This window comes from Periplaneta americana, chromosome 5 (assembly GCF_040183065.1).
Source record: "Periplaneta americana isolate PAMFEO1 chromosome 5, P.americana_PAMFEO1_priV1, whole genome shotgun sequence".
NCBI classification, from domain to species: domain Eukaryota; kingdom Metazoa; phylum Arthropoda; class Insecta; order Blattodea; family Blattidae; genus Periplaneta; species Periplaneta americana.
The window spans coordinates 107059313-107075841 of NC_091121.1; the positions used below are offsets into that span (position 1 = coordinate 107059313).

The window sequence follows — 16529 nt, forward strand, 5'->3', positions numbered from 1 at the left end:
AGTGTTGACATCAAACATTAGCATCATCACTACACATAGCTCAGGACTGACTTTTTTTAAGTACGGTCTTAACTTTAAATGCTGAAAATATGACACGAAATCTTCTTTCTTACTGTTCTGATAGTACTAAACACGATATTATGACTGACCTATATTAAGTTTATTTTCTGTTTCTGAAAAACCTATGTCAGAAATTGAGCAAACAACTAACGTCAATTTCTCTGTAAATATTAGTAAAACTGCATCCAAGATATTGATGCAACAAGCTCATGGGAACAAGTGCTGGCCTTAAGGAAGGCCAAGAAGACCTGGAAAATGAGTCAAGAACATGAACAGTAGTTTCAAACCAAAACGAAAAGCTAATCAGAAAAGGAAATAAAAAAGAGCAAAGTGAACATTTTATGTAGCTTTTAGAACATTGGAAGATGATTTCAGTGTGAATAAAGAAATCGTATATAAGATTTTAGTCCAAAATGTAGGCTTAAAGAAACACCAAATACTTGCAATCAATTGTGACAGGCAATAAAACATCGAATCTTAAACGAAATGGCAGAGTAGAATGAAAATCGAAAATGTCACAGAAAGTGAAAAAACTGTCTTTTCGAAATAGAAAATCATGACAATGCTGATTTTCTTGTAGGAAAATGAAGCTTTTATCCAACTAAAATTTGTCCCACCTACTGCAACTGTCACTGGAGATTATCATCTTGAAGGTAGAAGGAAACTGTTCATAAAAAAGCTCGAATGTTATAAACTAGACACATGGTTTTTGCTCACAACACACAATAATGTGCCAGTTCACAGAGTGGCTGCTGTATGAGTATCTGGACCAAAAACAAATCTCTGCACTGAGGTTTTTTGCTATTATATCTAATGCTGTAGCAAGGAAAGCTACTTTCAATCTGACAGTATCACAGTGTTTCTAAATTAATCAATTTCATACAAGAGATTTTGTAAACTTGAAGGAACGGTTATGGTTTACAGCTCCAGAAAATTTAAAGGCTTGGGACTTTTCAGGTCTCAATGGGAAGCAGTTCTGCTGCATATTAATGCTCTGAAAACACTATACAAATCAAATAATCCCTATATTCTAAATACCAGAGCCCAATAGACGAAAACAAAGTACACTGCTTAACCAGACTAAATTTAACATACGATGACAGTCTCACTAACATCTGAGACGGATTTCTTGATTCAAGGAAAATGAGAGCTACACTAAGAGATCTAGAATTTCAGAAATGAAGCGTGCTTTCTCAAAAAGGGAAAGGAGTTTCCCTTTTCGCGGAACATCCTGCCACAAACTGGTGGATCACTTATCATGAAGAACTGAGCTGCAGTGAATGGAGGGATGCTATAAAAGTGGTAGGTAATGTTGCAGCTGTACACGCTATTCCGGGCAGATCCATGGACAGTAACTGTTGTCGCCACTGCTTCAACGAGATAGAAACTCTCGCCCAAGTTCTTGGGTCTTGCCCGCATGGTGAGACATTACACAATGCTAGGCATCACAAAATCAGATTCGCAATCACTCAAGCTCTTCGCGATAAGGGATATACCACCTATGAAGAAATCCATGGTCTATCGGAAACAGGAAGCTGTCGGCAGGTTGACATATTAGCCTTTAACAACACAACAGGTTTTATAATAGATCCTACTATCTGCTTCGAATTGAATACAACTCAACCAGAAGATATCATCAATGAGAAGAATCAAATTTATAGTCCAACTGTTCCTTATTATTTACATATGTATAAGTTACAAACTATTGAAATTATTGGGTTATTAGTGGATGCTAGAGGCACGATTACAAAAAAAAAATTTATTAATTTCTGTAAAGAGTTCAATCTTGAATCCTCTTTGGCCAAGACAGTTTCTTTGATAGCTTTAAAATATTCAGTCTATCGTCTGAGAAATCACATATATAAAGTAAATTAATAACACAATAATAACAATAATAATAATAATAATAATAATAATATTATTATTATTATATTTCTCACGAAAACATTTTCATAAAATTGTACGCATTTACTAATATTTGTATATTTGGTACACTTTGTCCTTCAGGGCAACCCCTATTTTAGGGGAAGTTTGTTTACATACATACATACATACATACATATATACATATATACATACAATAGCGTGCAAATTAATCCGAACAACGTTATTACTTATGCAAAAACACTCAATCGGGATAAAAAAAGGATCTAAGACATACCTCAGTAATCTATGTGGCCTCCCTTGTTCCTAATAACAGCTCCGAGACGATTTGGCATGGATTCCACTAATTTCCCACAAATATTCTTCATTTCTTCAACGCGAATCCATACACCAATGAGGGCAGAAATCATCTTCTCCTTTGTAGAACAATCCATTTTTTGCAATCTTCTTTTGCAAATTGACCACAAGTTCTCAATGGGGTTGATGTCGGGTGAGTTGCCTGGCCAGGGGAGTACCTGAATATTCTTCTTGTTGAAGAATTCTGTAGTTTTTCGAGACGTATGGCATGGTGCCAGGTCTTGTTGGAACACACCTCTGCCATCCGCAAATGATTTTTGCAGCTGGGGTACGATTCTGGTTTCCAATAAGTGAATATATTTGTCAGAATTCATCATTCCCTTGATAGGTATTAATGCTCCAGGCCCTTCATGTGTAAAACAACCCCAAAACATTACTTTAGGGGGGTATTTGGGTGCTGGTTGGAGATGAGCTGCTGTTACTTTTTCAGATCCTTTCCGTACGTAAGAAACACGGTGGCCGTGGACCTCGAAATGAGACTCAGCGGAAAAAAGTACATTCTTCCAGTCATTCACTGTCCAGTGTTGATGTAATTTTGCCCACATTAAGCGTTTTTTGCACATAACAGGGGTTAGCAGTTGCTTCTTAATAGGCTTACGAGCCCTTCGTCCAGCTTCCAAAAGCCTACACCGCACTGTTGTGACGTGAATATTCACCCCAGTGGTAGCCATTAACTCGCGGGTTAAGTCAACAGCAGTTAGTCTAGGATTTAATTTACTTTTCCTGACAATTAAACTATCATCTGCAGGTGAAGTCTTCCTTTTCCGGCCACAGTTTCCTTTTTTCTGGGGTGTGATGGATCCAGTCTCCCTGTACCGTTTTATGATCGAATTCAAGGGCGCACCCACTGGGGGGGTCCATCGGGTCCGGACCCCCCCTCAAAGTTGTAACATTTTTACTGAATTTTTAAGCGTTGATAGTATATAATTCCGTTTACTCTAATTTCACCGAAATGATTCACGTCCATGTACAGTACGTAACACTTCTGATTTTTCCTGCTAGCCAAGTCCATCTAATGGCATCCTACTATAATCGTTGGTAGCCAGAGCGCTCTGCTGCTGAAAACGTAGCCGAGTGCCATCAGCCAACAAAGAATGCACAATTCTGTACTCACTGTGTTTCAACGATCACGTTGTCATCACTGCTTAGCAGATTGAGTTCAGTGTTGCCAAAGTATCTATCATTGATTATAATAAGTGTTGGCAGCATTTGACAGGTCTGTGTTTGTTTTTCCAAGTATTTGTGTCTTGAAGAATTATTAATGTGAAGTTGTGAAAACTGTTATGTGATATATTAACTTAATAGTATTAGCACAAGTGCCCACAATGCAAAAACATAAAATTACCATTTTTTTCAGCTCGGTTCCATCATAGGTGGCTAAGTGCAATATTGAGACTGTACCTAACCTACAACATGATGCCAATATAGGTATTCTTGAACAGTCTGCATCGCCATCATCAACCCCAACATCGGTATTACTGAATGTGGACTCTAGTGGTAAAGATATAAGTTCTTTTGTTAACAGAGCACTTTCATCAAGGGAGAAATTTGAGACACTACATTCCATTTGGGTGCCGAATGAGAATTTCAAGTTCCCAGTAAAACCAGTTGGAAAGAAAGAAAAAAACCTCAGTTTCCAAAAGAGATGGCTCCAACAATGGAAGTGGTTAGCTTATTCAGACAAACAAAACGGTGCATTTTGTAAATACTGTGTTTTGTTTGCACCTCAAGAGGTTGGAATGCACAAAGCTACACCAACAGGAAGGTTAGTGAATCAGCCATTTGACAATTGGAAACATGCATGTGAAACATTTAACAGGCATGAAAAGTTACAGTATCACCTGAATTCTGTGGATACTTACACTAAATTAAAATCTATCGAACAAGATAACGAATTGCCTGTTTCTTTGCAGATTGATAAAGCACGAAGAGAGAAAGGGAATGTAAATGTTCAAAGGATACTCCCGATAATTAAAACCGTTATATTTTGTGGCCGCCAAGGCATACCATTACGTGGGCATAAGGACTTCGGTTCCTTTGATTTGGAAAATCCACCAAATCATAATGAGGGAAATTTTAGAGCTTTGTTAAGGGAGCGTGTTGATGCAGGAGATGATAACTTAAAGAGCCATCTATTAATCTGTGGAAAAAATGCAAGTTACATAAGCTGGAAAACACAAAATGAAATTATATCAGCCTGTAACTATATTATTCGTAGCCAAATAGTAGTGACAGTGAATGAGGCAAGATGTTTTGCTATCTTAGCTGATGAAAGTGTAGATGTCAGTGGGACTGAACAGTTTTCTTTGTCAGTACGTTTCCTTGAAAATGATAGCATCAGAGAAGAATTCCTACAGTTTATTCCAGTTTCTGAGACAACTGGAATAAATTTGGCTAGAACAATTCTTGAGAGCCTCACTCAATTTAATGTTGATTTGAAATATATGAGAGGGCAAGGATATGATGGTGCAAGTGCAATGAGTGGACAGTTTCAAGGTGCCCAGGCCTTTATTCTTAAAGAATGCCCTGCCGCTTTATATGTCCATTGTGCTTCTCACAGTTTGAACCTCGCCATATCAGATGCATGTTGTGTTCCAGAAATCAGGAATTGCATTGGCATTGTAGGTAAAGTGTGTGAATTTTTCAACACTCCCAAAAGGCAAGATGTATTAATAAACAGTATAAAAGAGCTTTGTCCTGAAAATAAAAGAAGCAAACTCGTCCAAATGTGTGCTACTAGATGGATAGAAAGACATGACTCTGTGATGGTATTAATGGAACTGATGGATGCTGTCCTCCCTGCATTGAAAACCATTTCTTTGTGGACTGACAAGGATGTATCTTCCAAAGCCGATATGCTGCGTTCTTCAGTGACCAAGCCTGCATTCCTAATTTCCCTTCACGTAATCAACAAGCTCTTCTGTGTAACAAAAACCTTAAGTGAATACCTTCAGAAGACAGATATGAATTTGGAAAAAGCACTTAAACATGTAGAAAATGTTTTAGAAGTGTTACAACAGGTTAGTGATGCAAAAGAAGACCAGTTTAAATCTATATTCTCGACGGTTTCTGCTCAGCTGACATCACTTGGAGAGGAAATTAGAATCCCTCGATGTGCATCTGGACAACGTTCACAATTCCGCAGCAATTTTCCTGCTGATAATGCTGAGGAATATTACAGGAGGACTGTATTTTTGCCATTCCTATCTAATATGCAGTCTCAGATAAAAACAAGATTTGCTAAACATAACAACATTTTGACAAAATTTTTGTGTCTGATCAAGGAAGATGGGGTTGCTAGTGATTTTATAGTTCTGGCCAAGTTTTATTCTCAAGTAGATACTAATTTTTGTGTCCAAGATGAGGAATTGGTATGTGAATTTGAACTCTGGAACACATTTTGTAAAGGAAAACAGTACAAGTCAGTGTGGGAAATGTATATTGCATGTGAATATGATTTCTATCCTCATGTGAAAGAGCTGTTGAAGATTTTATTAACATTGCCAGTGTCCACAAGTACAAGTGAAAGGTCGTTTTCGACTCTTAAGAGATTAAAGTCATACCTGAGAAACACCATGGGAAATGATCGTCTAAATGGTCTTGCTTTGCTAAACATCCATCGTGATATCACAGTTTCTCCACAAGATGTTGTTACTGCACTAAAGATAAAGCCAAGAAGACTGGATTTTGTTTTGTAAAAAGAAATTGAAAGAGGTAAGTTTGTGTGTATGTGTGTGCGTGCGTGCATTTATGTAACTTGACGTTCTTTTATTGGAAACCCCCCCCCCCCAAGAGAAATTCCTGGGTGCGCCCCTGATCGAATTAACAGTAGCCAAACCGATGTGACATTCTGCAGCAATTTGCCTCTGTGTCATAGAAGAATGCTCTGCTAATGTTATAATTTTAGACCGTTTTCATGGAGTTGTATCCATTTGTGAAGACGACAGAATGTACACAGGATTGCAGTATTAAGTTTTCCACACAACTGAAATGCTTATAAGTACAAAACGACAGGCAAAATGTCACATGTTATAAAAAAAATAATAACGACAGACCTTCAACAATGGAATTACACGTACTACAGATGTCAATTAAAGCGGTATGAGCAGCTGTGAAGCCAACAATGACAGAAAATGTAAAAATATGTCATGTTCGGATTAATTTGCACGCTACTGTACATACATACATGCATACAGTACATACAATTTCACCATCAAAATTAGTAATCTTTGAATCTAATCCTTTGTAAAAGACAACATATTGCACCAGCACCAGTACCTCCGTGATTTGGCAGTTAAAGTTCCCTGATCAAAGTATAGATCTAACAAGCATCCATCTAAAATCCCACAACATACATGCATTGTTTAAGACCAAAATGATTTAGATATGACACATTATACAATAAAATATATTCTAACGGAAAGAGGAAAGTAACTGTGGAGACTCAGAAATGCTTCACTTTTACAACTTAGTCTACTCTACATTTCTGTAAAAAGTCGTCCCTCTTTCATATTAATTCTATTAATCTTGAACATATAACATACCTGACAGAGTGCCATGAAGTCATGTCTCTTATTCTGTGCCTCCAGTTCGTTGATAAAAGCTATCTCTTTCAATTTTTCTTCCTCATCATGAGCTTTTCTAATAATACCCTTCAGATGTAACTTGCGGTTCACTTCAGCTCGCTTGAGTTTCATCTCTAAACGCACTCGTTTATCTTCAATGAGCTGTGCCTTTGCAGCTTTCACCTCTTCAACCTTAAAAAAAAAAAAAAAACACGCATCTAAATAATGATACCCATTAATGGACCAAAAGATTAAATTGGGCAGGACATGTTATACATATGGATGACTCCACCAGTACAAAACAAATATATATGAACACCTTTAACAACACAAGACCATTGGGAAGACCTAGAAGTAGATGGAAAGATGAAATTCAGAAGGAATGCATGGAAATGGAAATTACCAACTGGGAGGAACTAGCAAAAGACAGAACAGAGTATAAGTGTTTTGTGAAATTTTGTATTGTATTGTATCAACAGTCTTGTTCTACATTTTCTCCACTAATACCAATGTAATTTCAAATACCACCTCAGCAGGATCCAAATTATTACCACAAATTATTCCTCACGTGGATGATTCGTCATAAATAACATTTCGTCAAGAGAACAATATCACAAATAAATTTCGTCACACAAACGAATAGTATACATGTGACAAAAAATCTGATGATGATTTACTGCTGGAAAAACTTCACTGTAACAAAAATTCCTAGACCCCAATGGAGCACTCTACCACACAATATTGACTAATGCTTTCCAAGCCAGACATCGAGGTTCAGGTTTTGGGAAATGCATAATTCATTTTACTGTAACAAACTCGGCATTCTGCAGTTCTGCTCTTTATTATTTCCGCTTCTTCCACCATCTGGTCGACCTGGTTGGCGAGTTGGTATAGCGCTGGCCTTCTATGCCAAAGGTTGCGGGTTCGATCCTGGGCCAGGTCGATGGCATTTATGTGTGCTTAAATGCGACAGGCTCATGTCAGTAGATTTACTGGCATGTAAAAGAACTCCTGCGGGACAAAATTCCGGCACATCCAGCGGCGCTGATATAACCTCTGCAGTTGCGAGCGTCATTAAAATAAAACATAACATCCACCATCTGTTCAAAAATTTTCCATTGCCACCTCACAATCTTTGCTCTTTGAGAATATACAATACAACATACTGCTAGCCAGCATAAATTATCAAAGTCATTCATGTTTAATGAAAATTTAGACTCAATAATAGTTCACTTAGGTAACTAAAAGAATACTATGATAGTAGATTCTGTGAATCAATGATGAAGTTAGAAAACTGAATTTCTCCAAGTATTGAAACTTCTCCTTTCATTATCATTTCACTAATATTCCATTATCAACATATCATCTCAACATCCCTGAAGTTTACAGGTAATGTCACACAACTACAGACACGTCTCTTTACTGTGAGAGTTCAGGCATAATCACAATGTGACATAGACTCTGAGAGGTTGAGTCATGCCGTCAGATTGGTTTAGTGTGTTAGTGAGTTGATGTGTTACTCAATTCTGTGTTAAAATTGCTCTCTCTCTCTCTCTCCCTCCCCTCCCTCCACCTCCCTCTCTCTCTCTCTCTCTCTCCCTCCCTCCACTTCCCTCTCCCCCTCTCTCTCTCTCCCCTCCCCTCCCTCTCTGTTACAGAGGAGTGCAAGACTTGCACCACAGCCTGAGATTTATTGTGTTGTCCTGACAAGTCCGAGCTGTAAGGGGGATGTTCGAGTACTTCCCAGCGCAGGTCCCGAATGGTATCCATGGTGTGCCGAGCTGTGTGTGGTTGCGCATTGTCGTGTAACAAAATGACACCATCACGCAAATGTCCAGGTCGCTTTTTTTTAACGGCACGACTCAATTCAGTACAGAGGAATTCAGAATATCGAGCGGAGGTGACAGAATCTCCTCTCTCCGTGAAGTGGCAGAGTAATGGACCCACTGAGTCAAAGAACAACATGAGCATCACCTTGCCTGCGGTTGTGAAATTTCTGAACTTTTATGGACGTGGTGATGTGTCGTGCTTCCACTGCATGCTGTGTCGCTTGTCTGCAGTTTGTAGTGCTTGCACCATGTTTCATCCACTGTCACAATACTTTCCAAGAAAGCCTCCTCCTCCTCTTCATAAAAGCACCAGATGTTGAAAACTCAGTCCTATTCGGTGTTGTTTCTGCTCACCTGTGAGACATTTTGGCACCCACTTTGCACACACTTTACAGTACTTCAATCGATCATGAACTATTGAGTATGCAGATCCATTACTGATATTCAGGTTCTGAGCTACTTACTCCACTATACACCTCCGATCTGCCCTGATGACATTGTCTGCTGCAACATTTTTTTCCGTGATGACTGTATGGAACTGGCCAGGGTGCGGGTCATCCTCCAGTGATGTTCGCCCTTGTTGGTATCACTTTGTCCACTCATACACTCGAGCGCGCAACATGCAGTTGTCCATGTACACCTTCTTCATACAGCAATGAATTTCAATTGGTAAAATGCCTTCAGCGGATAGAAACAGCACCACACTACGCTGCAAGAACTTGGACGCTCCCATTATTGCGAACGTCATCTTCGTCTTGCTGCTGCGCATCACTCCCTGCACATGAAGGTTGGCCAACCTCGGACAATATAGCTCTCAATCAGTAGTATCAACTCCAAAACTTTCCCCCCCGGCGGCGCGTAACCTAATTGTTGGTAGCTGATTTCTTGTTTTCATTTGACTGACACTCGTAAAATATGCCATCAAAAAAGAAAGACGTAAAATTATGAAACTATTACTAAAAAATATTACATTATTGTTAAGATTTCGCGACTACAATAAGATTCAAATGTACGTTTTTTGGGGTGATGAGAAGAAGTATGTTGTTGTTTTCTAATGCCAGGCTTTTGACAATAAAGTCATTTGACCTCTTGCATTCCAATATTTTTCAAAGATATTGTCATGGTTAGCCACTGACGCATAGATTTTGAGATGTTCTGAATCCATTTCTTGATTTGAGTTGCACAATGGACAGTTAGGAGACTGATATATTCCAATTCTATGCAGATGCTTGGCCAAACAGTCATGGCCTGTTGCCAATCTAAATGCAGCTACAGACGATTTGCGTGGTAAATCAGGAATCAACTGTGGATTAAGATACAGAGAGCTCCATTTTTTCCCTTGAGATTGTGTTATCAAATTTTGTTTGTTGAAGTCTAAGTATGTAGATTTAATAAATCTTTTCACAGAAGAACACACAGATTTAGTAACAGGTCTGTAAGTAGCAGTGCTCCCCTTCTTTGCTAAAGCATTTGCATTCTCGTTTCCCAGGATTCCACAATGGGATGGTATCCATTGGAATACAATTATTTTATTGAGTGTTATTAGTTGAGAGAGCATTTTATTTATTTCTGCTATTTGAGATGAAGGTGTGTGTCTAGAGACTATTGATAGAATAGCTGCTTTGGAGTCTGACAATATAACTGCATTTTTAAATTTATTGATGTGGCAGAGAAGATTCCTGAGACTTTCACTTATTGCAGTGATTTCTCTATCAAAACTTGTTGTTCCACATCCAAGAGATCTATAAAGTGAGAAGAGACAGCACGTAACACCTGCACCTGCACCTTGTTCCCTGGAGATCAAGGATCCATCAGTGTATAAATGAAGCCAATTTTGTGGAGGGTACCTAATATTAATTGTCTCTAAAGACAATTGTTTCATTATTTCAGCAACAAATTCCACAATTTGGGACATCTGGCAGAAATCTACGGCTGACCACTAGGATCCAGAATACAAAGCAGAGGTTAAATGAAAAATACAATATGATTGCGGAGAGAATACGGAACAATGATAAATTTAAAAATAAAGTACAATTTGAGTTCGGAGAAACATGAGATGAAAATACATTGAAGAGTAATGAGATGAAGTGAAAAAAAAATTACATACTATTATACAAGTGATTGTGTAAAATGGATAATGAATCTCTCAATACCATTAGACAAATTTTGTTAATGTTCTCATTAGAAAATTTAAGAGAAAGGAGAATGGTTTTGGTTAACTTAAATGAAGTTCCCCTAGCGCCAAAAAGAAGTCCTTTCACTTCCCATGTATTAATATTCATTTTGTATCTCTCACTGAAGTGAGGAATACATGGGTTGTAAGTAGACTTCTTTTCATTGTTAACGTTGTTGGCTTGTTGATCATCCTTCTCGAAACGGATAGTGGGGTCAAGAATGAGGCTTCTTTGATTCCGGCGATCGATGGCTATAATGTCTGCTCTTCTCGATGATCGATGACCCATTCGCAGCCAAGCAGTGCACTTCTTCGTAAACCTCCCACTTTGCCTTCCGAAGAGTGGTTGCGATGGAGCTTCTCACTTTATGGTGGCAATTGTTCCTCAGTAGTTCTCCTTTAGGGCAATAACCCAAAACATGCCCAAGGGTTTCTACTTCGCTGCATCCTAGATGATGACACTTTTGATCTTGAAAGGAACGACCTGGCACCGATCGTACTGCTGCAATGTTTGTGGACATCTTTATGGCATTGGTCCACTCTGAGGATGATATCCCTCTTCTATTACTAATCCAAGAGTTGTTTTTTGGATCTTCACTGTAAGTTACCACTCCTTTGCCTTTTTGTGGAAGACGACACCAATTATTAAACGACCTCCGCCATAACTCAGATCTTAAACTTCGGCCTGTCATCGAATGTGCTTCTGCGTTGTTGGGAAGGTTTAATTGTGAAAGAGCTTCTTGTTTTTCAGTTTCAAGATTCCTGCAGAAATGGAGATGTTCGTCATTTATTTTTAAAAGACTTCTGGCAATATTATAGTGTTGGATGTGTATTTCCCATTCAGCTTTAAATAAACCAAGGCCACGAAGATTCTTCGGAGCATATAGCATGTCATTCGGACAATCGTGCGGTAAACCCACAATTTCCTTAGCACCTGTCTGGACAATTTTATCATTATCGTGTAAGAAAGATTTTGGAATCTTATTCAGTGGTGTACTTTGGAGCGAATAAATGATCTTAGGCCATATATACTGATTCATAATATTCAGTTTTTGATCAGGTTTTAGTAAATTGGTGGTGGTTAACTTGTCAATATCTTTACCAAAGTTCGAATAATACTTGGTTGATCAAATACAATTTCTGCAGAAAATGTAATTCCCAAATATTTGATGATTTCACCCGGTCCAATAGAGTTAATTATATTTCCACAATTCAAAGTGATAGTCTTGGCTGAGTTTACCATTTTTAATGTTAATGAGACTACATTTTTGGGGGTTAATATTCAACCCAATTTTTGATAAATTTTGAATCGTCAAATCCGTTAATATAGAAACTGACTCAAGGTCCTTACTAATGAGGGCCAAATCATCGGCGAAGGCAAGAATTGAGACAGGGCTAACAGTAGGAGATAACTGGTAACCGTATTCTTGGGCTATTTCAGGTTCAGTTAATTCTTTAAGAATATTATCAATAGCCAAGTTGAAGAGAACCGGGGATAAAGGAGAACCCTGAGCTACTCCTTTATTAAGGTGTATGTCACCACTTTTATTTAAGTCTGTTTCTATTTTGATAATGTTATCTTCCATTAAATTAATAATTAAGTCTCTGAGATTGTTTGGCATATCCACATGATAGAGAGATCGTTTTAAATGCTCAAGTCCTATATTATCGTAGGCTTTACTTATATCAAGGAAAGCTACGCAACAGTTCTTGTTCTCCAATTTTGCATCCTGAAGACACCCGTTGATAACTGATGAATTTATATGAGTGCCAGGTATAGATATAAATCCCCGTTGCTGATTTGTCAAGTTAACAAAATTGCGGAGAAATTTATCAAGAACCTTCTCTATTATTCTTCTCACTACAGAAAATATTGATATCGGCCTCCAGTTCGTCAACTGGTCTTCTTCACCACCTTTAAATAGTAAAATTGTCCTAGCTGTCTTAAGAACACAAGGACATCTTTTAAACTTTAACATGGCACTAGCAAGTAAACAAAGTACTTTACTCGTCTTTAGTTCCTTGATTGTTCTCATGATTACACAATCCGGACCAGAAGATGTGTCAACTTTAATTTTTGAGATTACCATATTTATATCATGTTCAGATATCTGAATATCCTCTTCTGAAGATATAGGATCAATAAGCTCTAGTGGTGTTAAATCATTTGTTTTACCAAACCTATTTGTAAAATATTCAGAAATATTGCTAATAGGTATTTTACACATTTTATTATTTTGACTATTCATTATGTTTCTCACTACTTTACGCCGTTGATTAAAATACTGATACTGGGCCACTTCATATTGACATTGTTCTTTATGTTGTTTTAGTCTTCTTGTAGCTAATCTACCAGGATTTTTCGTAGATAAGTGGGAAATATGCCTTGTTTCTTTATGGGCTTTACGTTTGTTATAATAACATACTGCAGGATGTCTAGGACCTGGCAAATTGTTAATAGCATTTGCCAAATATTGAATGAAATCAACGACGATTTTCTCAAACTCTTCCACGTCACCATTATTAATAACAGCCGTAAACTTATTTTCAAAATCCACAATACCTTGAGATTTATCATTTGGTGGGCTTGTGTGTGAAGACTGTAACTCAGTATCCCGAAGATCATTTCCATTTTTCTCTCTCCCAGGACTAGATGCATAGGAATGTCCCTTCAACTGGTTAGGTGCTTTGTTCACATCATATTTAGATATAATGACCTTGCGATGAACATCAGGGTGTGCTTTACTTATATGAATGGTTACACTTTTGAAGAGTTTACCACAATATTCACACCGTTGGGTATTTTGACTATTATTCATTAGTATAAGTTACATGGCTGGTAAGAAACAAACGTAAATTGCTCACAAATAAATTGAAGATATCATTAATGAACTAAGTTATTAAGAAAGCATGTCAGACTACAAAATTTCACTTTCAGAATTTTGATAAGTGCGCAAATCTTGATTTATATAATATTGAATATGTGGTAACTAAGTAAACAAACAACTAGTCCTGATAAGAACTATAATTCCTGTTGTAAATTCCGATAAAGATGTTAAATTTCCTTATACCAACACTAACACAGGTAGATAAGCATTAGTTCTAACTCTTGAAGCCATTATAGAAATATATCAGTTCCGAGAATATTAATTATATCACAAAATTATATGCTTATAAACGTATTCCATCAAACTAATGTCAAGGCCTCCTTGTGATTTCAGTATTTCTTCTGTTAAATTTAGATTATACTCTATATTTAATAGTGTTAAAGGGTTTGATTTAATTTGTAAGTTTTCTTTTAAATTCGGGACGTTGATTTTCTGTTTTATTTCTTGAACCATGGATATGAAACTTTTTTGAGTTTTTAATCTACGGAGAGGACTGTATGAATGCCAATTGTTTCCTGGTAATCTGATAAGTTTTTCATATTGAATCAGTGCTTTTTCTTCTATTATCATTTTGATGCTGTTAATATTAGTGAGGAATCTCATAGAATCTATTGGAGTTGTTTTGATTCCACCAGTGATGAGCCTGAGAGCTTGGTTTTGAACACGTTCTATTTCGTTTATGAAAGGTGAAGTAATTAAAATTTCTCTGCAGTATGTCAGCACTGGCTGTAAAAAACATTTTGTATGTAGTGTTCAAAGTATTTCTAGAGCAACCCCATTTCTTTCCTGCTAGTCTTTTCAGAAGGGAGAAAAGGGAGAATCTTTTACGAGTTTTTTCAGAAATATATTTCAAATGGTTGTTCCATGTTAACTTACTGTCGAAAATAACTCCAAGATATTTGGATTCATAAGTCCTAGGGAGGTGTTGGCCATTGTATTGGATATTGAATTCTCTTTCATTTTTACCAAGTCAAAATATTGGTAGTTACTTTTGCCTAAATTGAGTGTCATCAAATTTGATGTATTCCATTCATGTAATTGATTTAGAGCTTTAAGAGCAGAATTTTGAATTTTGTCTCTATGTCTGTGAGATCCGGAAGTCTACAAAACTATATCATCTGCAAATAGTGCTGTTTTCATGTTTGATTCCTCTAATAAAGAGGGGAAGTCATTTATATAAATATTGAATAAAGTTGTACTGAGGACAGCGCCCTGGGGTAGACCTCGATATGTTTGTCTGTAACTAGAAAGTGAGCTATTGAATTTAGTAGCAATGAATCTATGACTAAGAAATTCTGATATCCATCTGAATATATTGCTGGAGATACCTAATTTCTGGAGTTTTAATAATAATTATTTCTCCAAACAGAGTCATATGCTAATTGAAAGTCAATAAATATTGCCAAGGTATCTTCTTTTTTGTTAAAACTGTCTTTTATTTCTTGGCCGAGGTGTATGACTTGTTCATTAGTAGAGTGTAGTTGTCGAAAGCCAGCTTGTCTTGGTGATAAAAGATTTTGAGATTCTAAATACCAAGTTAATCTGTTGGAGATCATTGACTCCATAGTTTTTGCTATCATGCTTAATAATGCTATTGGTCGATAACTATTAACATCATGAGCAGGTTTCCCTTTTTTGTGAATTGGTACAATGATTGCTTTCTTCCAAGCTGCAGGAATTGAGGTGTTCCATGATAAATTGAAAATGGATAAAAGTACAGACTTGGCTTTTTCCCCCAAATGTTTAAAAAATTCTGAATTATTATATTTATGTAATTCTCTTTTGATAAATTTGTCAGTTTTTTTTATATTGGGATGTAATCTGTGAGAGTTTGAGTAGTGTTTATTAAATGCATTTGCTATATCTCTACTATCTGTTAGTGTTTTGTTATTATGAATAATAGATTGGTTAATATTTTCCTGTGTATTGGAAATATTCTTCAGAAATTTATATGTTTTAGCGCTATCGGTTCTGTAATTAATATTTTCAATAAATTTATTAAAACTGTTCTTTTTTGCTGTTATGATTGCTTTTTTAAGAATGCCAGTCTTCCTCCTCCAATCTTGAGTATCTTCTGGTGTTTTGCTATGTTCTGCTTTGATTCTTGCTTTATCTCTATCTTGTTTTAATAAATTCAGGTTTTCTGTCCAGAATGGGGTGTATTTTTTTGGTTTGCCTCGTGGGATGTGCTTTTTTGCAATTTTAAGAATAGATTCACAGAAATATTTGTTCAATCTATCTGAGTTTGTATTTTCCATTAGTGGTGTGCTGAGCTGGAGGTGTTCGTCTAGTTCTGTAGTAAATAGTTTCCAATCCGCTTTCTTAAAATTCCATGTTGTTTTGTTATTGTAGGGTTCTTTTCTTCGGTTTTGGTGGAGATGGATAGAAGCAATGATGACTCTATGGCCAGATCCGGGGTCTTCAATTATTTTTTTCTTGGTTTCGTGATGGATATCTGATGTTACTAGTAATAAGTCTGGATTTGTACCAGAACCAGAATAATGAATGAAAGTAGGGGGATCTTCTTTTCTATAGACAAGTTCTGTGGTTGTAGTATTTAGGAGGTCCATGATCATTTTTCCAGGTTGATTTACATTATTGTAGCCCCAAAGTTGGGAGTGGGCATTAAAGTCACCAATTATGATAGTTTTAGGTTGTATATCAAACAAAGTTAGAGCAAGGGGATTATTAGGTGGGTTATAGGCACTGTAAATTTTGAAATGTTGTTGATTTTGCATACTTCAATTCTTATTAGTTCTAATTTGTCTTGATT

At 36.8% G+C, this 16529-nt stretch overlaps 1 protein-coding gene across 3 annotated transcripts in view; it reads right to left on the reverse strand.

The window, feature by feature from the left end:
* Nucleotides 1–16529, reverse strand: part of ssp3 (short spindle 3) — a 383163-nt gene that overhangs the window by 320945 nt on the left and 45689 nt on the right. For all 3 annotated transcript variants that reach the window (XM_069826376.1, XM_069826375.1, XM_069826377.1), the window contains exon 11: nucleotides 6846–7058. In XM_069826376.1, the coding sequence (XP_069682477.1) occupies nucleotides 6846–7058 (213 nt within the window). The remainder of the gene's footprint in view (nucleotides 1–6845; nucleotides 7059–16529) is intronic.